This window comes from Lissotriton vulgaris, chromosome 8 (assembly GCF_964263255.1).
Source record: "Lissotriton vulgaris chromosome 8, aLisVul1.2, whole genome shotgun sequence".
Classification (NCBI taxonomy): Eukaryota; Metazoa; Chordata; class Amphibia; order Caudata; family Salamandridae; genus Lissotriton; species Lissotriton vulgaris.
Genome location: NC_141696.1, coordinates 1510903029 through 1510920141, shown reverse-complemented (window position 1 = coordinate 1510920141; position 17113 = coordinate 1510903029). Strand labels below are relative to the sequence as shown.

Here is a 17113-nt window from a genome sequence, read left to right as displayed (position 1 = left end):
CCACTTAAAGCCCCGGCCGCAAGCAATTGTTATGTTATGTTATGTTATATATGAGTCTTGCATAGTGCAACGGCTACTCCAAGGGAGTGTCCCGGCGCTTTGTGCTACAGACCCAAAAGAAAACTGAAAAACATAACAGCAAAGAAAACAGAAGCTAAAAATGGAAGCGCACTAGCCAGAAAATAACCAAGTGTTTAGACCCTTCCTAAAGGCAAGCAGATTAGATGTGGCCCGAAGGGACAGCGGTAAAGAGTTCCATAGCTGGGGGGCCAGGAATCTAAAAGACCGACCGCCCAGTCGAGCCCTCTTTATACGTGGAACCACAGCAAGTGCCAGTGACTCCGATCTTAAAGATCGTGTTGGCCGGTAAAAGTCCAGCCTCTTCTGTAAGTATTTTGCACCAGTGGCATGCAGTGGCATGCAGGGCTTTATGGGTCAGAGTCATGGCCTTGAACATTATCCTCTTTCGTATGGGAAGCCAATGAAGGGATTGGAGCAAATTAGAGGCACTGGTACGGCGATGCAGGCCAAAAATCGCTCGTTCTGCAGCGTTCTGGGTCACCTGCAAGCGCTGTAAGAGATATTCCGGCAGACCCAGATACAAAGCATTAGCATAGTCCAATCTGGATCCTATGAGTGCCTGTACAGTTATCCTCCGATGTTCCTCAGAGAGTAGAGGAAAGAACTTTCGAATTCAAAGACTAATGAAAAGATTAAGGGCGGTAGTGGACCATCTTCTCTGGTATCCCAAGCGATAGGAAAAGGCTCTGATATCTTTCTAGCCGTGTGTACCCTGGCTACCGGGTCTGCATACAGGAGACCTATCCAGCGTGTAATCTCCGGACCAAACTCCATGCATTCGAGCACTGCCCCCAGAAACGGCCACCCCATCATATCAAATGCTTTCTCGATGTTTAGTGACTTCGCTATCGGTGTGTCAATTTCAACTGGAGTTCACTCCGTTATTGAGACGAGATGCATTATGTTGAGGAAAGTATTTCTCCCACTTATTACTAGTTCGTAGTGCTAAGGGAACCTTGTATTTGTGGTTACAGTAAAGGAATACTAAGGATTTCTGAAGGTATGTTTTTTTTTACAATTTTAGAGGAAATCGACTTACCTTTCCTTTTTTTCTAAAGATAGTTATTGAATTCGCTCAAAAGCACGGCGTGCCGGTTCAAACGCACTATTCCTGAATCAACAAGTGGAGAATTTGGAAGAGCACCACTCCTTTGTCATCACTAGAAAGCACAGAGTTACCGACTCAAGGCATAGATTCATCAAGCGAAATTGCGATCGCAATAGTTGCGAAACAGCTATTGCGATCGCAATTTCCGCTCCCACAATTCATCAACCAAAAAAGCATGAAATAGCGAATTCGCAAAAACAAAATCGCAAAACCAATGTGGAAACCCCATTCCGTTTCCTTAACAGCGAATACCCACATTTTCTGCGAATTATATTGTGAATTTGCAAATAAATCGCTAATTCAATTCATCATAAATCGCAAATAGCGAAAAACACCAAAATCACAAAAAGCGAGTCGCAATTTTAAGGAAAAGCCAAACAAGGTGGTAACCATGAAGTTCAATTGTAAAAAAAAAAAAAAAAAAAAATCCAAACAAGAAACAGGTGTAGGGTAAATCAAACACACTTAAGGAGACTTAGTAGGAGCATGAGGAAAGTCACAATGCCAGGTCTCTACATCGTGGCAAGACGGCTGAGGCACCAGGCTGCAGCCTGGAACCGACGCAGGATCCAGGAGCGCATCTTCCGGCTGCGGATTACACTCCTGGGCCACACTGAAGAGGAGATCTACTCCAAATACAGGTTGAATCTGTCAATGATAACTAAGCTCATCAGAGACCTTGACCCCCTGATGCAGCACCCAACAAGGAGGACCAACGCCGTGCCCACCCATGTCCAGGTCCTGTGCTGCCTGCACCTCCTGGCCTCTGGAAGCTTCCAGGGGATAGTTGCATATGCAGGGGGGATATCCCAGAGCACACTGTCATGCTGCCTACGGAATTTCCTGGACGCCATGCTGAGCCGGATACACCACTACATAACCTTCCCAACAACCCAACAGGACCTAACCCACATAAAACTGGACTTCTATTACACCACCCAATTCCCCCATGTCATTGCCTGCATTGACTGTACCCACATCCAGACCTGTCCACCCGCAGAGACAGAACACATGTACCGGAACCGCAAGTCCTACCACTCACTTAACATCCAGATGGTCTGCAATGCGAAGACCATCATCACCGACATTGTGGCCCAATACCTGGGGAGCACCGGCACAGCGGCATACACACCCGCTTGGCCATGGGTGACTTTGGCGAAGGACATCTCCTAGGTAAGTACACATGCCCACATACAGTATGTCAAGACCATGTAGCTGCGCATAACAGGCACTGACCCTCTGCTCCTATCCTTCAGGTGACAGCGCCTACGGCCTCCGTGAATACCTCCTAACCCCATACCTCAACCCTGCTACACCACAGGAACGGCGTTACAATGCTGCGCACATACACACAAGAAATGTAATTGAACGGACATTTGGGATGTTAAAGAGCTGGTTCCGCATCCTACACAAGACTGGCGGGGCCCTCAAATACCAGCCTGAGGTCTGCTGCCGCATCGTGGCTGTGTGTGCCATACTCCACAATATTGCTACCAAGCGGAGCATACCTGTGGAGGTGTCAGGTAGTGAATCCTGCTGAAGGACACAGGCGCCATAACAACATCACACTGAACTATTTCTAGTGCACCCATACCCCTCACACAACACTGCACTCATGCATGCCACATTAATTAATGACATGCGGAAGATTTGTGTTAAACATAAATTCTTATTCTTATGTACAACAAGCTCTAGAAGTGTTTTGAATTTTCAAACAATATCACAAATGTGTTGCGTCATACAGGCTTTTGTATGCAGAGCAGGCGTGCATGGTTACATCACCATGGCACTGCTGGTAATTTTCAGTCAGTCACTGGCGCCTTTTGCCGGACGCACCCTGTCGCCTCTCTAACTCCACGGTGGGAGTGTCTGGCCGGGATGCAGCACTGGGCCTGGAACTGCGGCGCCTTTCTGGTTGCACCGGCACAGACAGGCTGCTCAGACACGATGTGCCCTCACTGGCATCATCACCCCCCCCCCCCCCGTGCATGGCCATTTCCACACACCTGTTGATTTTGTACTGTGCTGGTAACCTGCTCCAGGGCCCTTGCTACATCTTAGCAGCATTGTATCATTTGAATCTGCATAGCCATGGACCTGCGCGACAGTTGTGATGTGGCATTTCCTATCAGGTGGTTCGACCGGGTATATGCAGATAGCCGGGTCAGCAGCTGGCGGTGGCGTCGGCGGGTGATGTCCTGCTGCGCCACCATCAGTTGGTTGTTTTCTTTGACTGCAGCCGTTAGCTCCTGCACACTTCCTGTAAGCTGGTTTATATTGCGTGCAGTTTTGTACAGCCGCAGCTGCATGGCTGCCATGTGCTCTGCCTGCTTGCTGTGCACAGCTAGCATCCGGGCTTCGATACCTAGCCCTAGATCTTGGGCCTGTTGCTCCCTGTCTGCTCGTGTGGCCATGGTGCGCTGCTGCCTCAACTGGCCGCTTGCCTGGGACCGCACAGTGGCTGTGTGGCGCGTCTGCCTCCTGGGTGATGGTGGGGTCTGTTCCACTGCCATGCGTGACGCCTGGGGTGGCTGAACTCCTCCTGCAGGGGTAGCAGGGGTAGCCCTATGCGTTTGGGAAGGTGCTGGTACTGGTGCAGGTGCATGTGACGGTCCAGGTTCTGGGGCTGGATGGCTCTCTCCCTCCGTCTCCTCTGGAGTCTCCTCGATATGGAGTGCCTCGCTATCTAAGGTCTCTGCATCTGCAGCACCTGTGATGTGAATGGGAGCAGAATTAATGATATGATTCTGGTACATGGGATGTAGCAACATGCATGCAGAGTTGCATTCCCTGACTGGCTTTAGGGGTATGTTTCAGTTGGCAGTTCTGGCTGTGTGTGGCTATCAGTGCACATTGTCACACTATAGGTCCCACAATGTAATGGGGCGTTTCTGATGGGCAGGGGCTGCATTACTGGGGTTTTCAAATGGCTAGCTCTGGGGGCATGGGCATTGTTAGGGGACGGGGTCGCAGTTGCATGGCTCTTACCTTGTGATTGGTGTGTGGGTCGGGAGGTGTCCAGCTAAGTGACCCCCACGCAGGCTGCAGGGTTGATGGTGTCCTCAACCAAGTCCTCAAGTGGTGTGTTTGCGGCATGTGGGGTCTCCTCCTCCCGTGGCCACTCTCTCCCCCAGACTTTCTGCAATATGCTCCTTGGCACGGCCTCTGAGGTCATACCACCTCTTCTTGAGGTCATCGATTGACAGCTGTGTCACTCCTACGGCGTTGACCTTTGCCCTGATGCGCAGCCAGATGAGCCTTTTGTCAGCCTCGGGCACCTTCCTGGAAAGCTTTCCAAAAAGCTTGTCATGGTCCTTGCTGTCTTCCTCAATCAGGTACTCCAGCTCCTATTCAGAGAACTTGATTTTCCTCTTCCTGCCAGTTTCACTGGATCCTGCTGAATCCTGGGACATTGTGGTTGCAAAGTATGTCCTGTCTTGGGGCTGCAGGGTGTGTCTCCAGGAGCTCAGTGCTGTGCCTCCTCCTCTATCCAGCTCTGTGTTCCAAATGAATAATGGAGCTGCCTACTTCCTGGTTGTGATGTCAACATTGTGCTCAAAATGCGACTTCCCGTTTTTGCGAACTCCCAATTTGCGAGATCGCTACTGGCGATTTCGGTAATTGCGAAATCGCAATTTGGGGTTGGGAAACCGCTGATTCTGTGAATAGCGATTTTTGAAAATTCGCATACGGCGATTGCGGCCTATTGCGATTCGCACTTTTTTTGCGATTTTGATGATGCATTCAATCTGCGAATTCTAATTAGCGATTCGGTATTTTTCGCTAATTAGAATTCGCAGAGTGGGTGCTTGATGCATCTGGGGGCAAGTGTACTACATCCTGCTTGAAGTGCGTGGATACCCATTAGTCCTTGTTGATTGTTCAAGAGCATGAGGTGACTGGCTCAAGTGTATCATGTGTTTGATTGGTGGCAGCAATGACTAATTCTATTGGATGCATTGTGGCTGACGCATAAATTGCAGTTCGATGGGAAGAGAAACCTTAGCCACATTTTAATTGGGCAATATTTTCTTCTTCTGGATTTTACAAACCAACAGATTGGCTGCACTGTGAGATTTTTTTATTGGATATTCTTTTACACTAGCTGCTGAGCTCTCGCTGTTCCAGTTCCTTCCTTTGACTGAATATTGGTCACAGCCTTATTAATCTATTGAGCCTGGAGCCTGAAGGTATCTGTACATAATCAACAAGATAGAAGGAAAAGTTTGTGACTTATATGAGGCCACTGATGGAGAAAGGATAGGAGCAGAAAGAGGAAAAAAAACATTTCGCTCCACTGTTTGGGATCTGAGGGTCAAGTGGTTTTTAGAACTTTGCCACAAGTTGTACCATGTCTAGGAGATAGCTATGCTTATGAGGTGGTATTATTCAGAATGGATTATCGAATTAAACCCACTACGAGTATTGCATTGAATAGGTTCAAATTTTTAAACCCGTGCAGAAATAGACAGGAGTCTGTTGATAAATTTCTCACTGCATTAAGGGCCCTTTCTATGACATGTAGCTTTGGTCCAATGACAGATGATTAGGGATTAAAAAATTGTATATGTCAAAAGTAAAAAAAATACAGGAACAGTTGTAGGTCATGGCAGGATGCCAACTTACAGAATGCCATTGCTAAGGCATTAGAGCAATCAGAAAAATGGATGTCTTTGATAAAGAATAACAGTATAAATGTGAATGGTCCTAAAGAAGTGTGTAGTGTAAGTAAAACGGATGTGTGTAGCATGAATAGTGTTCCCCAAGTAATGCGACTTCTGGTAAGAAAATTGTTGTATTTTACAGATGTGGTAGTAAAACTCATATTGCTTTGTTTTCTCAGTGTCTTGCAAAAGGCGGGGAGTGTAAAATGTGTGGATGTTGAGTTATATTTCCCGTGTATGTAAGGATGTAAAGAAAATACTACACCACAAAGAGGGAAAGTGTCATATACTTCTGGTAATGAATATTCTAAATGGGAGTGCGAATGTAGGAAAACGTTGAGAATTACGGTCTAGTGTTCTCTTTAAATGATTTTGGTGTCGGTGAAGAGAACCTGTTAATCAGAAAACCTCCTAAATGTACGATTACGATCTTGGGCATTTAATTGGAGCTCATGGTGGAATCTGGCTCACCATGGACCATCGTTGCACTGAACTATTTTGGGGAGAATATTGGAAATGTTTTGGATCTTATGAGACTACAAAGTTCAGATATAAATGCTGCAAGTTTTGATGGAACCGCTATTGATATCATTGGCTTTGAATGGGTCATCAGTGAATTTAAAAGTAGGAGTGCTAACATAAAATTGTATGTGGCTGAGAACAGAGTCAATGTGTTAGGGTGAATGGACCATTGTAAGCCAGGAATAATTTTGAATCCCAGGAGTAAAGAACCAGTGTAAGTCATAACGGATGTAAGCTCAGAATCTTACTTGATTGAGAAATTTCCAGAAGTCGTCCACTATCCTCGGGCGAGGTGCAACTTGCATAGCTCCAGTACTTTGTGATCATTTCCAGAAGTCGTCCGCTATCATGGGGTGAGGTGCAACTTGCATAGCTCCAGTACTTTGTGATCTTTTTAACAGTTCTTTTAGGAACTGACAGGTTCCCCAATCCTGGAAACATGCCACCATGGTACCTCTGTTAAAGAAGCTTATGCTGGACACCACTAAGTCAGAGAACTTTAGGCCTAGCTTGCTGCTTTTCCTTCCCTTTGAGTTAGCGGAAAAATATACAAAACCAACAGCTTTCCCTGTTTATTGAAGCTCAAGATCTCTTGCATGAGACTCAGTATAGCTTTCGCCTTCAAAACAGCACAGAGCCGGCACTACTGTCTGCCGCCAAATCCATCTGTCAAGCTGGTGACCCAGGAAACACCACTGCATTCCTCTTGTTGGACCTCCAGGCAGCATTTTACACTGTGTCCCATAGTCTGCTTCTTGAACGGCTGTGCAACCACGGGATTGGTGGCAAGGCTCTGCGGTGGTTGACCTCCTTCCTACACACCTGTACCCTTCAGGTGGCACAAAAACCTTATTCCTCGAAAGTTTTTTCCACTGCAGCAGGGGGTGCCCCAAGGCTCTTCCCTCAGCTTGTTGCCTTTCAATCTGTACATGTGCCCACTGGCTGATCTCATTGAGCGCTATGGCTTTAACATTGTGTCGTACACCAATGATATGCAGTTGATAATCACTCTTTCTCAAGACACATCCAACACTTCGGTGATGCTTCACTCCTCCCTGACAGAGGTGGCTGAATGGATGAGCCTCAGTTGTCCCAAGGTAAATGCTGGGGAGATTGAGGTTCTCATCTTTGGTAAGCAACCTTCAATTTGGTCGACTGCTTGGTGGCCTGACAGACTGGGCCCTTTACCATAACATAAGCCAAGAGTAAAAAATCTGGGTATCTGATTTGACTCTAAGTTATCTTTTGATAACCAAATCATAAGCCTTGGCGGGACAATACTTTAGGATTTTTAAAATCCTGAAAAAAAAACTTGTGTTCTTGTCAGAGGCAGCTAGGAAGACAGTAGTCCAGACTCTGATTGTGTCTAAACTGGACTACTGTAATGTCCAATATCTTGGGGTCTCTACGCACGGTTAATGAGACTCCAGAATGTGGAGAACTTTGGCAGCTCTGATTCTTTTGAATTTGCCTAGACGTTCCACCTCAGGTCCGGCCCTGGCAAAATTGCATTAGCTTCCTTTGAGGGCATGGGTTACCTTTACAGCCATGTGCTATTGCCACACATTTCTCAACAGCAGACGCCCTAGTTATTTGCATCAATTGGTTGTATCCTACTCCCCAAAAAGAAATTTGAGATCAGCTGGGACTTCCCTAGCATGTATTACTAGCATCAAAAGAGCTTGTGTCGGAGGATGCTCTTTCAGTTATTTGGCAGCCAGGTGGTGAAATTTCCTCGCTCTCATGCTTAGGCAGGAAAAATCTGAGTTATTGTTTCATAAGAAATTTAAAACCTGGCTCTTTAGATCTACATAATCTTAGAACTTCATACTCTGCACCGTGGGAATGAAACTTCAGCGCTGGGACATGTCAGCTGACACAGCTATGACCTTTACAAATTAGCTTATTATTATTATTTTTATTATTAGTACTCAATGACACCAAAAGGAAAGCTGACCAACTTTTCTCATTGAATTAAAATCAAGAATAGTACAATGCCACTTAAAAGCTGAGGGAGGTACAAAATAATGTCAGACAAGAATTTAAGTATATGTTAAATGAAATATTGGACTGAGGCATAATTGAGGAGACTGGGTCATCTGAATGGGTGTCTCCTATAGTTTTGACATGCCAGGCGAATCAAAACCTTAGACTGTGTGTGGATTTGAGGTCCCTAAATGCTAATATTATAGTAGGTTGCCAACCTTACCTAATATCAATGAAGTGCTTGATGGTGCTAAAATATTTTCTACATAGGATTTGAGATCTGCCTATCACTAGATTAAACTTAGAGAAGACGCAAACATATGACTGTATTACTTACAACACAAGGACCAGATCAGTTCAAAAAGTTGTCTTTTTGATTAGCCTCTGCATTATCAGTGTTTCGGGGGGCTATGTTCCATATTTTCAATCTTGTGGACAACTTAGTGTTTTCAAGATTATATTTTCAAAGGATGAACACGAACATTTGCAACATATTACCGAATGTTGTAAAAGTCTAGAAAAACATAGTGTGACCGTCAAGAGTTCTAAAGCAAATTATTATACATTTCTATGGATTATTTAGGCCATTGCTTTTCTGGTGATGGTTCTGTGCATAAGAAAGCTATTGCATATGCAACCATGAATGCTCCTGCATTAGAAAATAAAGAACAACTAATTAATTCATGGGGTTGTGTGAATATTATAGCAAGTTTATTAAGAATGTTGCTATTAAAATGGATCTCTTTAGGGAACTAACAAGGAAAAATATAGAATTTGTTTGATGAGAAAGAGCAACAGGCATTTCATTGTGTAAAGAAATATTGTGGAGGCACATACGACAAAGCCTTTCTGTTAAAACAAAGAATGCATTGTTACTGTGGATGCTAGCATATATGGAGTTGGATGTGTGTTATCACAGAGGAGTGGCAAAGAAGAGTGGAATGTAGCTTTTGTGTTCTGGTCTTTGAAAGATACTGAGAGGAGGATATTTAAAAAGAGTTGTTGGCATGCGCATGGTCTATTTAACATTTCAGAAACTATGTATGGGAGAATCGATTCACTTTGAGGACACATCACAAACCGAATGGTGAACATATTATCACCTGGCTAGACTATCTTCAAGACTATTGTTCCAAGGCTGACTATGTTCCAGGTAAGTGGAATGTAATGGCTGAGTACTTATCAAGGCTACCATGCCGATTAGGTGATATGGATGTAGGCGTGAGAGAAGCAGGTATGATTGCTAATATAAAAAATGTAGTTGCTGGGAATTTTTATGCCATTACAGAGGAGAAATGGGCAGTGTGAAACCAGGGATACACTATGGCAGAAAGTAAGGAATTGTGTGAGGGAAGGTTAGCCTACAGAGTTGATTTCCCCAGAGTTATTCTTTTTTTGGACAGTTTCGGGAGAATTAGACGTGGAGGGAGGATTATTATTTAAAGAAGGCAATTGTTTTTCTTTCAGTTGGCATGCAGAAAGTGATTTTGATTCTGGCTCATGAGGAGCATCTTAGTATGTTAGCTAGGGAAAGGCTCACCAGAACGTGTGGCTAGGTATGGACATGATGGCAAACAGAGTAGTAAGAGAATGTGAACAATGTGTTAATGGTGAAAAAATATTAAATGGTTAATCCTGTACCTTTGAAACCTATTTCATGGCTGATCATTCCATGGGGGGGGGGGGTGGGGGGGGGGGGGGGCTTTTGATACATCTACTCTCTTTTCTTCCTTACCTCAAGTAGCATGGTTTGCTTTGGTAATGATAGATTATCAAGTGGACAGAAGTAACATTTGCTGACCAAATAATCAGTCAAACAGTGATTGAGTTTTTATTACAGAAGTCTTTGCTAGGAAAGAATGTCCTGATAGTTTCATTACAGATAATGGAGCTCAGCTTAAGTTAAGAGAAATGGAGAGTTTTCTCATACAATGTGAGATATGTCATGTCACAATCGTGGCATATGATTCTCGCACTAGGAACAGATACGCTCCCAGTAATATGGAGACTTTGTTTATAACTGTCAGACTAGACTTCTGTGTCTTTATTTTTCTGTTATTTCCTTCTGCATTTCAAAGGGAAAGGTGTGTTGTACTGGGATTACTTTCAATTATTTCTGTGGTTCACGTATTGTTTATGTTTGACTGTGGAACTGTTTCCACAGTTTCTGAATAGAATGTAGAAGGCTGAGAGTTCATTGCGCTTTTGTCTGTCTGACAGATGCGTTGTTGCTCTGATAAAGAATTTATTAACGTAAGCGTGGGTGTTATTCTTTGCATCAAGTAGCTCATTGTTATATTCTTAAATGTAATTTAAGAATATATGCAAAGAATATATGCAAGTAAGAATATGCATTCTGACACTTTAAATATCTTGCATTATTCAATGTTCTACTGTTGCTATGTTGTATGACATAGTTGTATTCTCGTTGGAAGAATTGAACTGTCTGCAGTGGTATTGCTACTGTATCTCTGTGCTCTTATAATAAACATATAACTACATTATACCAACTACTTTCCTGGTATTATTGAAATTACAACACTCATACTGTATAAAGTTCCTTTGCATTCTGTGGCTTGTGAACCCTATTCTATTATGCGATATACAAGCCAGAAAGAATAAACTTGAACTGTATGAGCTCCTGAAGCATGGGACTGGGAAACTTGAGAAATATAGAAAACAAGGTCTCAGCAGGACATGGTGACTGGGCCAAACAGCTGAGATAGCCATCATTCCCTCCTATACTTCAGATATCACTCAGGGCAGAGCACTCACCGGAGTCTCCTAGCACCAACACCTTCACCCTGTCCAAGGAAGACATTCCGTGCATGCCACCCCTCCCGACACAGGCTGCGGACCGGGAACGTGGCACTGCCCTGCCTTCTGTCACTTGTCTTCCTTCAGGTTCATAAACACTGGAGATAAAAAAGAGCCAATCAGAACGCTAGTGCAGCTTGATTGACAGGGGGGCGTAAGGTGACGCTCTAGGGTCCGACAGTCGGCACCAACTCATGAAGCCTACGATTGGTTGTAAGAGAGAAGTACCCGCCCTAGAATAGAACGACCATCCAACCCGCAAAGGAACTGCCACACGCCTCCAGGAAGATGTTTTCCCCTCACGACACGGAAGCATTGCCTGGCGCCCCGGAAGTGATTGCACCAGCACATCGGCCGTCTGTCTGGTGTCTGGCTCAGTAAGGAAGATCCAACTTGAGTCTGATGGAGCAGACCGGCCGGCATCGAGGGCGCACCGGGAACCCGTGAGCAGCAGGAGGGGGCGAAGGCGAGACAGGTCAGTGATGGGAACTTGACGCCCTTCTCTCCATGCTGGCCTCAGCGTGGGGAGGACAGAGGGCAGCCTCTGACACGCGGGAGCCGGTTTCTCTGGTCCCCAGCCATCACAATCGTGCTACCAGCCCCCCCTCCCGTGACCCCCGGGTGAAGGGGACGCTACTTGTTTCAGCCATTTAACCGGCTAGGTGTGGGTAGGGAGAAAGGCTAGTCTGCGCCAGTAGCCAGACTGTTCCAGATGTGAGTGGCTTCTGGTGTTAGCCTTGTGGCACGCTGGGCTGCAGAGTGGCGGAGGAGTGCTGACGGTGCAGGGTTACCATGCTACAGGCACGCCAGGTTCTGTCTTACTTGGATGGAGTTTCAATGGAAGCTTTAAAGGTGCAGATCTCTCTCTGGTGGAGTGAGAGGGGGGCTTTGGTGGATGAGTCTACAGCTTTGGGCACAAGGTTCGGTATCTAAGATTGCATGGCATCCTGTGAGATACAGGCTCGTTTTTGAGGCCCTGGAAGTGCAGGCCCTGTGGTATGGTTTGGGAGGAGTTCTGCTACTTTAAAGCACCCCGTGGCACACTGATTGAGTCAAAGAGACCAATCCCACCAGGAAGTCTGACTCTGTCATACAGGTACTTCGATAGAAGGAGTTTAGCTGCCAACGGAGGGCTTCCCGTTTGACAGAGCGACGTTTCAGTTTATCCCTCCGGTTATCAAAGGCCACCTGTCATAGGAACTTAGACCAGGAATGCCAGCAAACTTGTTTTTTCCTCTCTACTTATTTTTATCTCCAGCCTGGCAATGCATTGGCCTCTGGTTTTAGAACAGATTGCAGCACCCTAGCTGGTGCCTTGTCCAAAACTCATGCCTGTTGCTTCAACGAGATTTTTCAGCTGCGTTCTTACTATCAAGCGTGTCCTGCTGTTGTGTACTCTAAATGAGCGTATGGATTTGGAAGACACAAGCAGGCTAGCTCATGGTCAGTTCATGTGAAAAGTCAAAACCCAAGTCATCGTGGCACATGTATGTATGATGGTGTGTTTATGCCTGCACTAATGGAAATAGGACCTGGACTAGGCTACCAAAATGTAAATATGTCTAATCTAATCGTTTGTTTTGTGAACTTGTATTAGCTCTGAAGAAGTTCTATTGAATGGGAATGAAACACGGCTGGTTTGTCAAATCCCGAATTTAAACAGATTAATAAAGAAGTCAACTGAAAAAGTGGGAAAAAACTTCCAGTCTGTTATGTGAGGCCTGTGTGAAAGAGGGAACATATGTTTTTATAACTTGCGCATTCGGAAGTGCAGATCAACAATGGATGACATCAATAATATTGTCAAAACTAATATTCATTAACTCATTCTCATCCATGGGTTACCCCCTTGATTCACAAACATGATCTCAAAGTGGTGTTCAACCTGTAGTCCTTGCTAGGCTTCATCCTCACAGGAATCCCAAAAAGACACTTCAGGACACTTAATGTGGTCCTTCATGCAACTGTGTGTTTTTGTTTTGGGAGTAAGCGATTCAGTTTCATCAGTGCAGTGTTCTCTTCCCTGAGCTGGCTTTCTATTGAAGGTCAATGCATCTTCAAACTAACCTGTTTGCATTACAAATTTCTACATGATTACTTTGCAATACCTTGCCCAAAAAACGGTTGGATTAGTGCGAGGACAGCTCAAGCATTACATAGTGCTGACTGAATTATGTTGGAAAGTCCAGTCGTTAAGGAACACGCACTCACCAAACTTTTACTGGGTGTGCATCCAGTGACAGCTTATTTTACAAGGAGGAGGCAAAGCCACATGAGCATTTGTGTAACCAAATGTATACTGTCATTTGTAAGCTTTCATCGCTAGTCGATGGACTGAACGCTTTGCCTCAGAGACACGATCTTGCCTGGCTGGTCAGCAGTCTTGCACCACAATTTTGCCTCTACAGCTTGAGATATTTGCTTTGAAATGCTCAAAAAAGACTTTCCATAGTACAAAAGAACATTAGCTTTTAATCAGACTAGTCTCTGGCCCTTGCGAATAATATATCATTTGTCTTAGTTTACACAACTGAAAGTAGATGATCTTGGTGACTGGTTGGATCAGTGGGTGTTGATCTGTGATATTGCTTTAGATTCTTTACTTCATCGACCAATCAAGTCATTTGATCTAGAAAGAACAATATCAAATGGTTTCCCCCACAGGTGGTTAAGAATCTCTTACTACTAGTTATGATATTGCTGTTTCATCTGCCCTTGGAACAGCATTCCTTGTAATCTCAGATAAAACAAGCTTCAGCATGTTCCTTGTGAACATTACAATTCACACCATTCCCATGCTCACACCTAGTCTAATCAGACACATTCACATATCAAATGTCTCTAACCTCATCCACTAACCACTCACTAGAACACACCTAGAAGATCCAACAGCACCTCAAAAATATCTTAGACGCACCCATTCCAGTAGAATCATGCAATGGTTATCCTGCAAAGGCCCTAGCTCTTGTAAATCTTGCTGATATGTTAAACTCACTTAAAGCCATGACTTATGAAAATTATGTTCTACACTCTTCCTTCATCAAAGATATATCTGAGGCGGTCTCTCGCCCTAATGCCTCCACCACTCAAGGCTTCTTCCCAGAAGCTCTCAAAGCAGGCCTGATCCTCCCACTCCTAAAGAAACCTACTTCAGACTCTGATGACCTCGCCATCTACCAGGCTTCACTGACCTACCATTCATCTGCACTGTCATTTAAAAAGCAGTCTCTAGTCAACTCCTAGGTCATATTAATACCTCTCCTCTCCTGGATTGTTACTAGTCTGGCTTTCGATCATGATGCAGTCAGAGACTGCTATCTTATGCATCTTAGGTGATGCCTTCCTAACCACAGATGAAGTTGACCCCCTGACTTCGGATATTGTTTGGACCTTTCAGCTGCATTTGATGCAGTCTGTCATCTCCATTCTTTCTGACATCAGTTTCTTCACATGGGCACCTTCAAGTCCCAAAAGTTTCCTATCACAACCATTTCCCCCCAGGGTTTTGTACTTCCTCCGGTCGCCTTCAACGTCTATATGTAGTAACTTGGTGCTCTACTCACATATAACCGCATCAAGATTCACCAATATGCCGATAATACACAACTCTGCTTCAGACATCCAATGCCTCTAATACTGCCTGCACATTACCCACACCTGGATGCACCTTGCCTATTTAAAGCTCGACCCAGTTACCTCAGAATTCTTGATATTTGCCAAGATCAAGAAACAGTACAAACCAAGCACTGTGACATGAAACATGACCGCTTCAAACCCCAACTTTCACGGAATGCCAAGTCAGTTGGATTCCCCTTGGGCAATAACCTCAAGGAGCACATTACCCAAAAATAGATACTGCCTGGTACCCTCTGTCTCTTCTAAAGAAAACAAAACCATATTTTTTCCAGAAAGTATCTTCAGAACTGCTGCTCATTACTTCATGTTCTCACATCTGGATGGAGACAAATGTTCCATGGCCTCTCAGACTCCACACTGGTCCTCCATAAGGGTACTGTGAAAGATATTTGCAAAGAGGGAAAAGCAAGAGCCAGCCACCAGAATTTCAATCTTGTTTAAGGCTTACCATTGTCTAACCCAGGAATGGATGGCCTAGAAACAATTGTGAGTGTGGTTGCCAGTCTTTCTGTCTTATTAGTTGGATATTGGTTGAGCATACATTTTGTATTTACATGTCACAAAGTCCTGAATGTCAATCAACACTAGCCAAACAGTTCAGCTTGACAAAGACTTTCCTTACATAATCCTCACACCCTCAATCAAGCCTATCTTGAGCCATCCACGAAACCTACTAAGTTGCGAAGCTTTCTATGGTCATCATGTTGCGAAGTTCCTCCCAAAGGGTGCTTATTCCCATCTCATAATAATTGATTCACAGGCAAGTCTTCTTCCCCGATCCACACAAAACCAGACCAATTCTCTCAATCAGTGAAAAATCAACCCTCCAACCTGACTATTTTGAAAGCGGCAACTCATTTCACCGCTTCAGATACTAAAATCCCTAATCAAGGCCCCAGTTTTAAAACATGTAACTCCTATTCAGATGGGCGAAGATTTCTTCAGCCAACCATTTAAATAATGGGCAATTGAGCTGTCAGCTAGAGCACCTGAAAAAGGGAATTTTTATTGGTTGTTGTGAAGTACATTCATGGGTATCTGCCTTGCCAGATATCTCTTAAACAGAGAAATAGGATCCTGTTACACTGCTTTATTCAGTGGTAAGGATTCTCTGTTTCATCCACTTTACAAGCAGTTGGATCTAATTATTCAGTTGTAAGTTATTGTTCTCAGCAGCTTTTGGAATGTATTTGTCTTATGCGAAGTGTTATCCAAGTCTCACTGGAAATGTGCCTCCTACATAAATTGATTGAAGTAGAACATTTTTTTGTTTGTTTTCATTAAACAAAAGGCACAATGGATTCCAATCTTATAAAAGGGGAAACTTGGGATGCCATGTGCCTTGGAAACCCACTTGTGTTCTTTTTTTTTTTTTTATTGTTGGAGCGGGTACAACATTTTGACCCTGAAGTCCACTGGCTATATTATCCAATCATGTTGTACACATGTTAATTGTTCTTATTTGGAGACAGTTTTGTTTCTATTTTTTACTCGCATATTTTGATATTGTTCCTTCCCCCCCCTTTTTTTCCCTTCTTCCTCTTCTCTCAAGATCTTTCTTCATATGCATAAATACACGTATCTACCGTGTTGGAATGTATTCCGTAGGATCTACCATGTCCAGGTCTCCTGTGCTGGCCACATTAGTTCTTGGCATTCAGTGCTAAACCAGTGAAAACAGTCTGTTGTAATTACATTTGCTAGTCTGCTCAGTTTAGACCTTTGGTACCCAATGTGTATCTCTGTTGCACATGTGATCCTATATAACATAACGTAACATATAATGTTGCTCGTCAGGTGATCTAAGCCTCTGTTGGTTTTTGTCACTGTTGCACTGGCTAAACATTCCATTTCTTTTGAAGTGGAGTTTAAGAAGAATTTGCTGAAAAGGTAGACAGGTGTTCTCTTGCATAACTCCTAAAGCTTGGAACAGCCTCCTACTCCACATAGGAGCCTCCTCCCCCTCCTCCTCTCTTCTCATTTTCCGTAAGAAGCTGAAGACCTGGCTTTTCAATTAACCAACCTGCGATAGGCAGTGCTGGACACAAATATGCTCATAACCCTCGTGGATGATAGTGAGCTTTACAAATGTACATAACGATAACTTGTTTCAGATGTTGTCTGAGGCATGAAATCTAGATTCTCTTTAATTGTGGGTTGATTCTCTGAATAGGGATTTCTTATGAAATCCTCACGTAAGTCAAGAGCAGGTGGCATGGAGTGGCTGCTGATGAGTAGAGTATGTGGAGGTAGGGTGACATAGGGGCAGAATGTCTCTGACCTTCCAGTTTTCCTGCTC

At 44.2% G+C, this 17113-nt stretch overlaps 2 protein-coding genes across 2 annotated transcripts in view; one reads left to right on the top strand and one right to left on the bottom strand.

The window, feature by feature from the left end:
- RABL3 (RAB, member of RAS oncogene family like 3) overlaps positions 1-11289 on the bottom strand; it is a 68466-nt gene extending 57177 nt beyond the window's left edge. The window contains exon 1 of the mRNA XM_086935627.1: positions 11137-11289. Within this exon, the coding sequence (XP_086791753.1) occupies positions 11137-11191 (55 nt within the window). The 5' untranslated portion in view covers positions 11192-11289. The remainder of the gene's footprint in view (positions 1-11136) is intronic.
- Positions 11290-11479: 190 nt separating this feature from the next.
- The window catches only part of GTF2E1 (general transcription factor IIE subunit 1), a 211629-nt gene continuing 205995 nt past the window's right edge, over positions 11480-17113 (top strand). The window contains exon 1 of the mRNA XM_086935626.1: positions 11480-11653. The gene's annotated coding sequence lies outside the window, so the exon portion shown is untranslated. The remainder of the gene's footprint in view (positions 11654-17113) is intronic.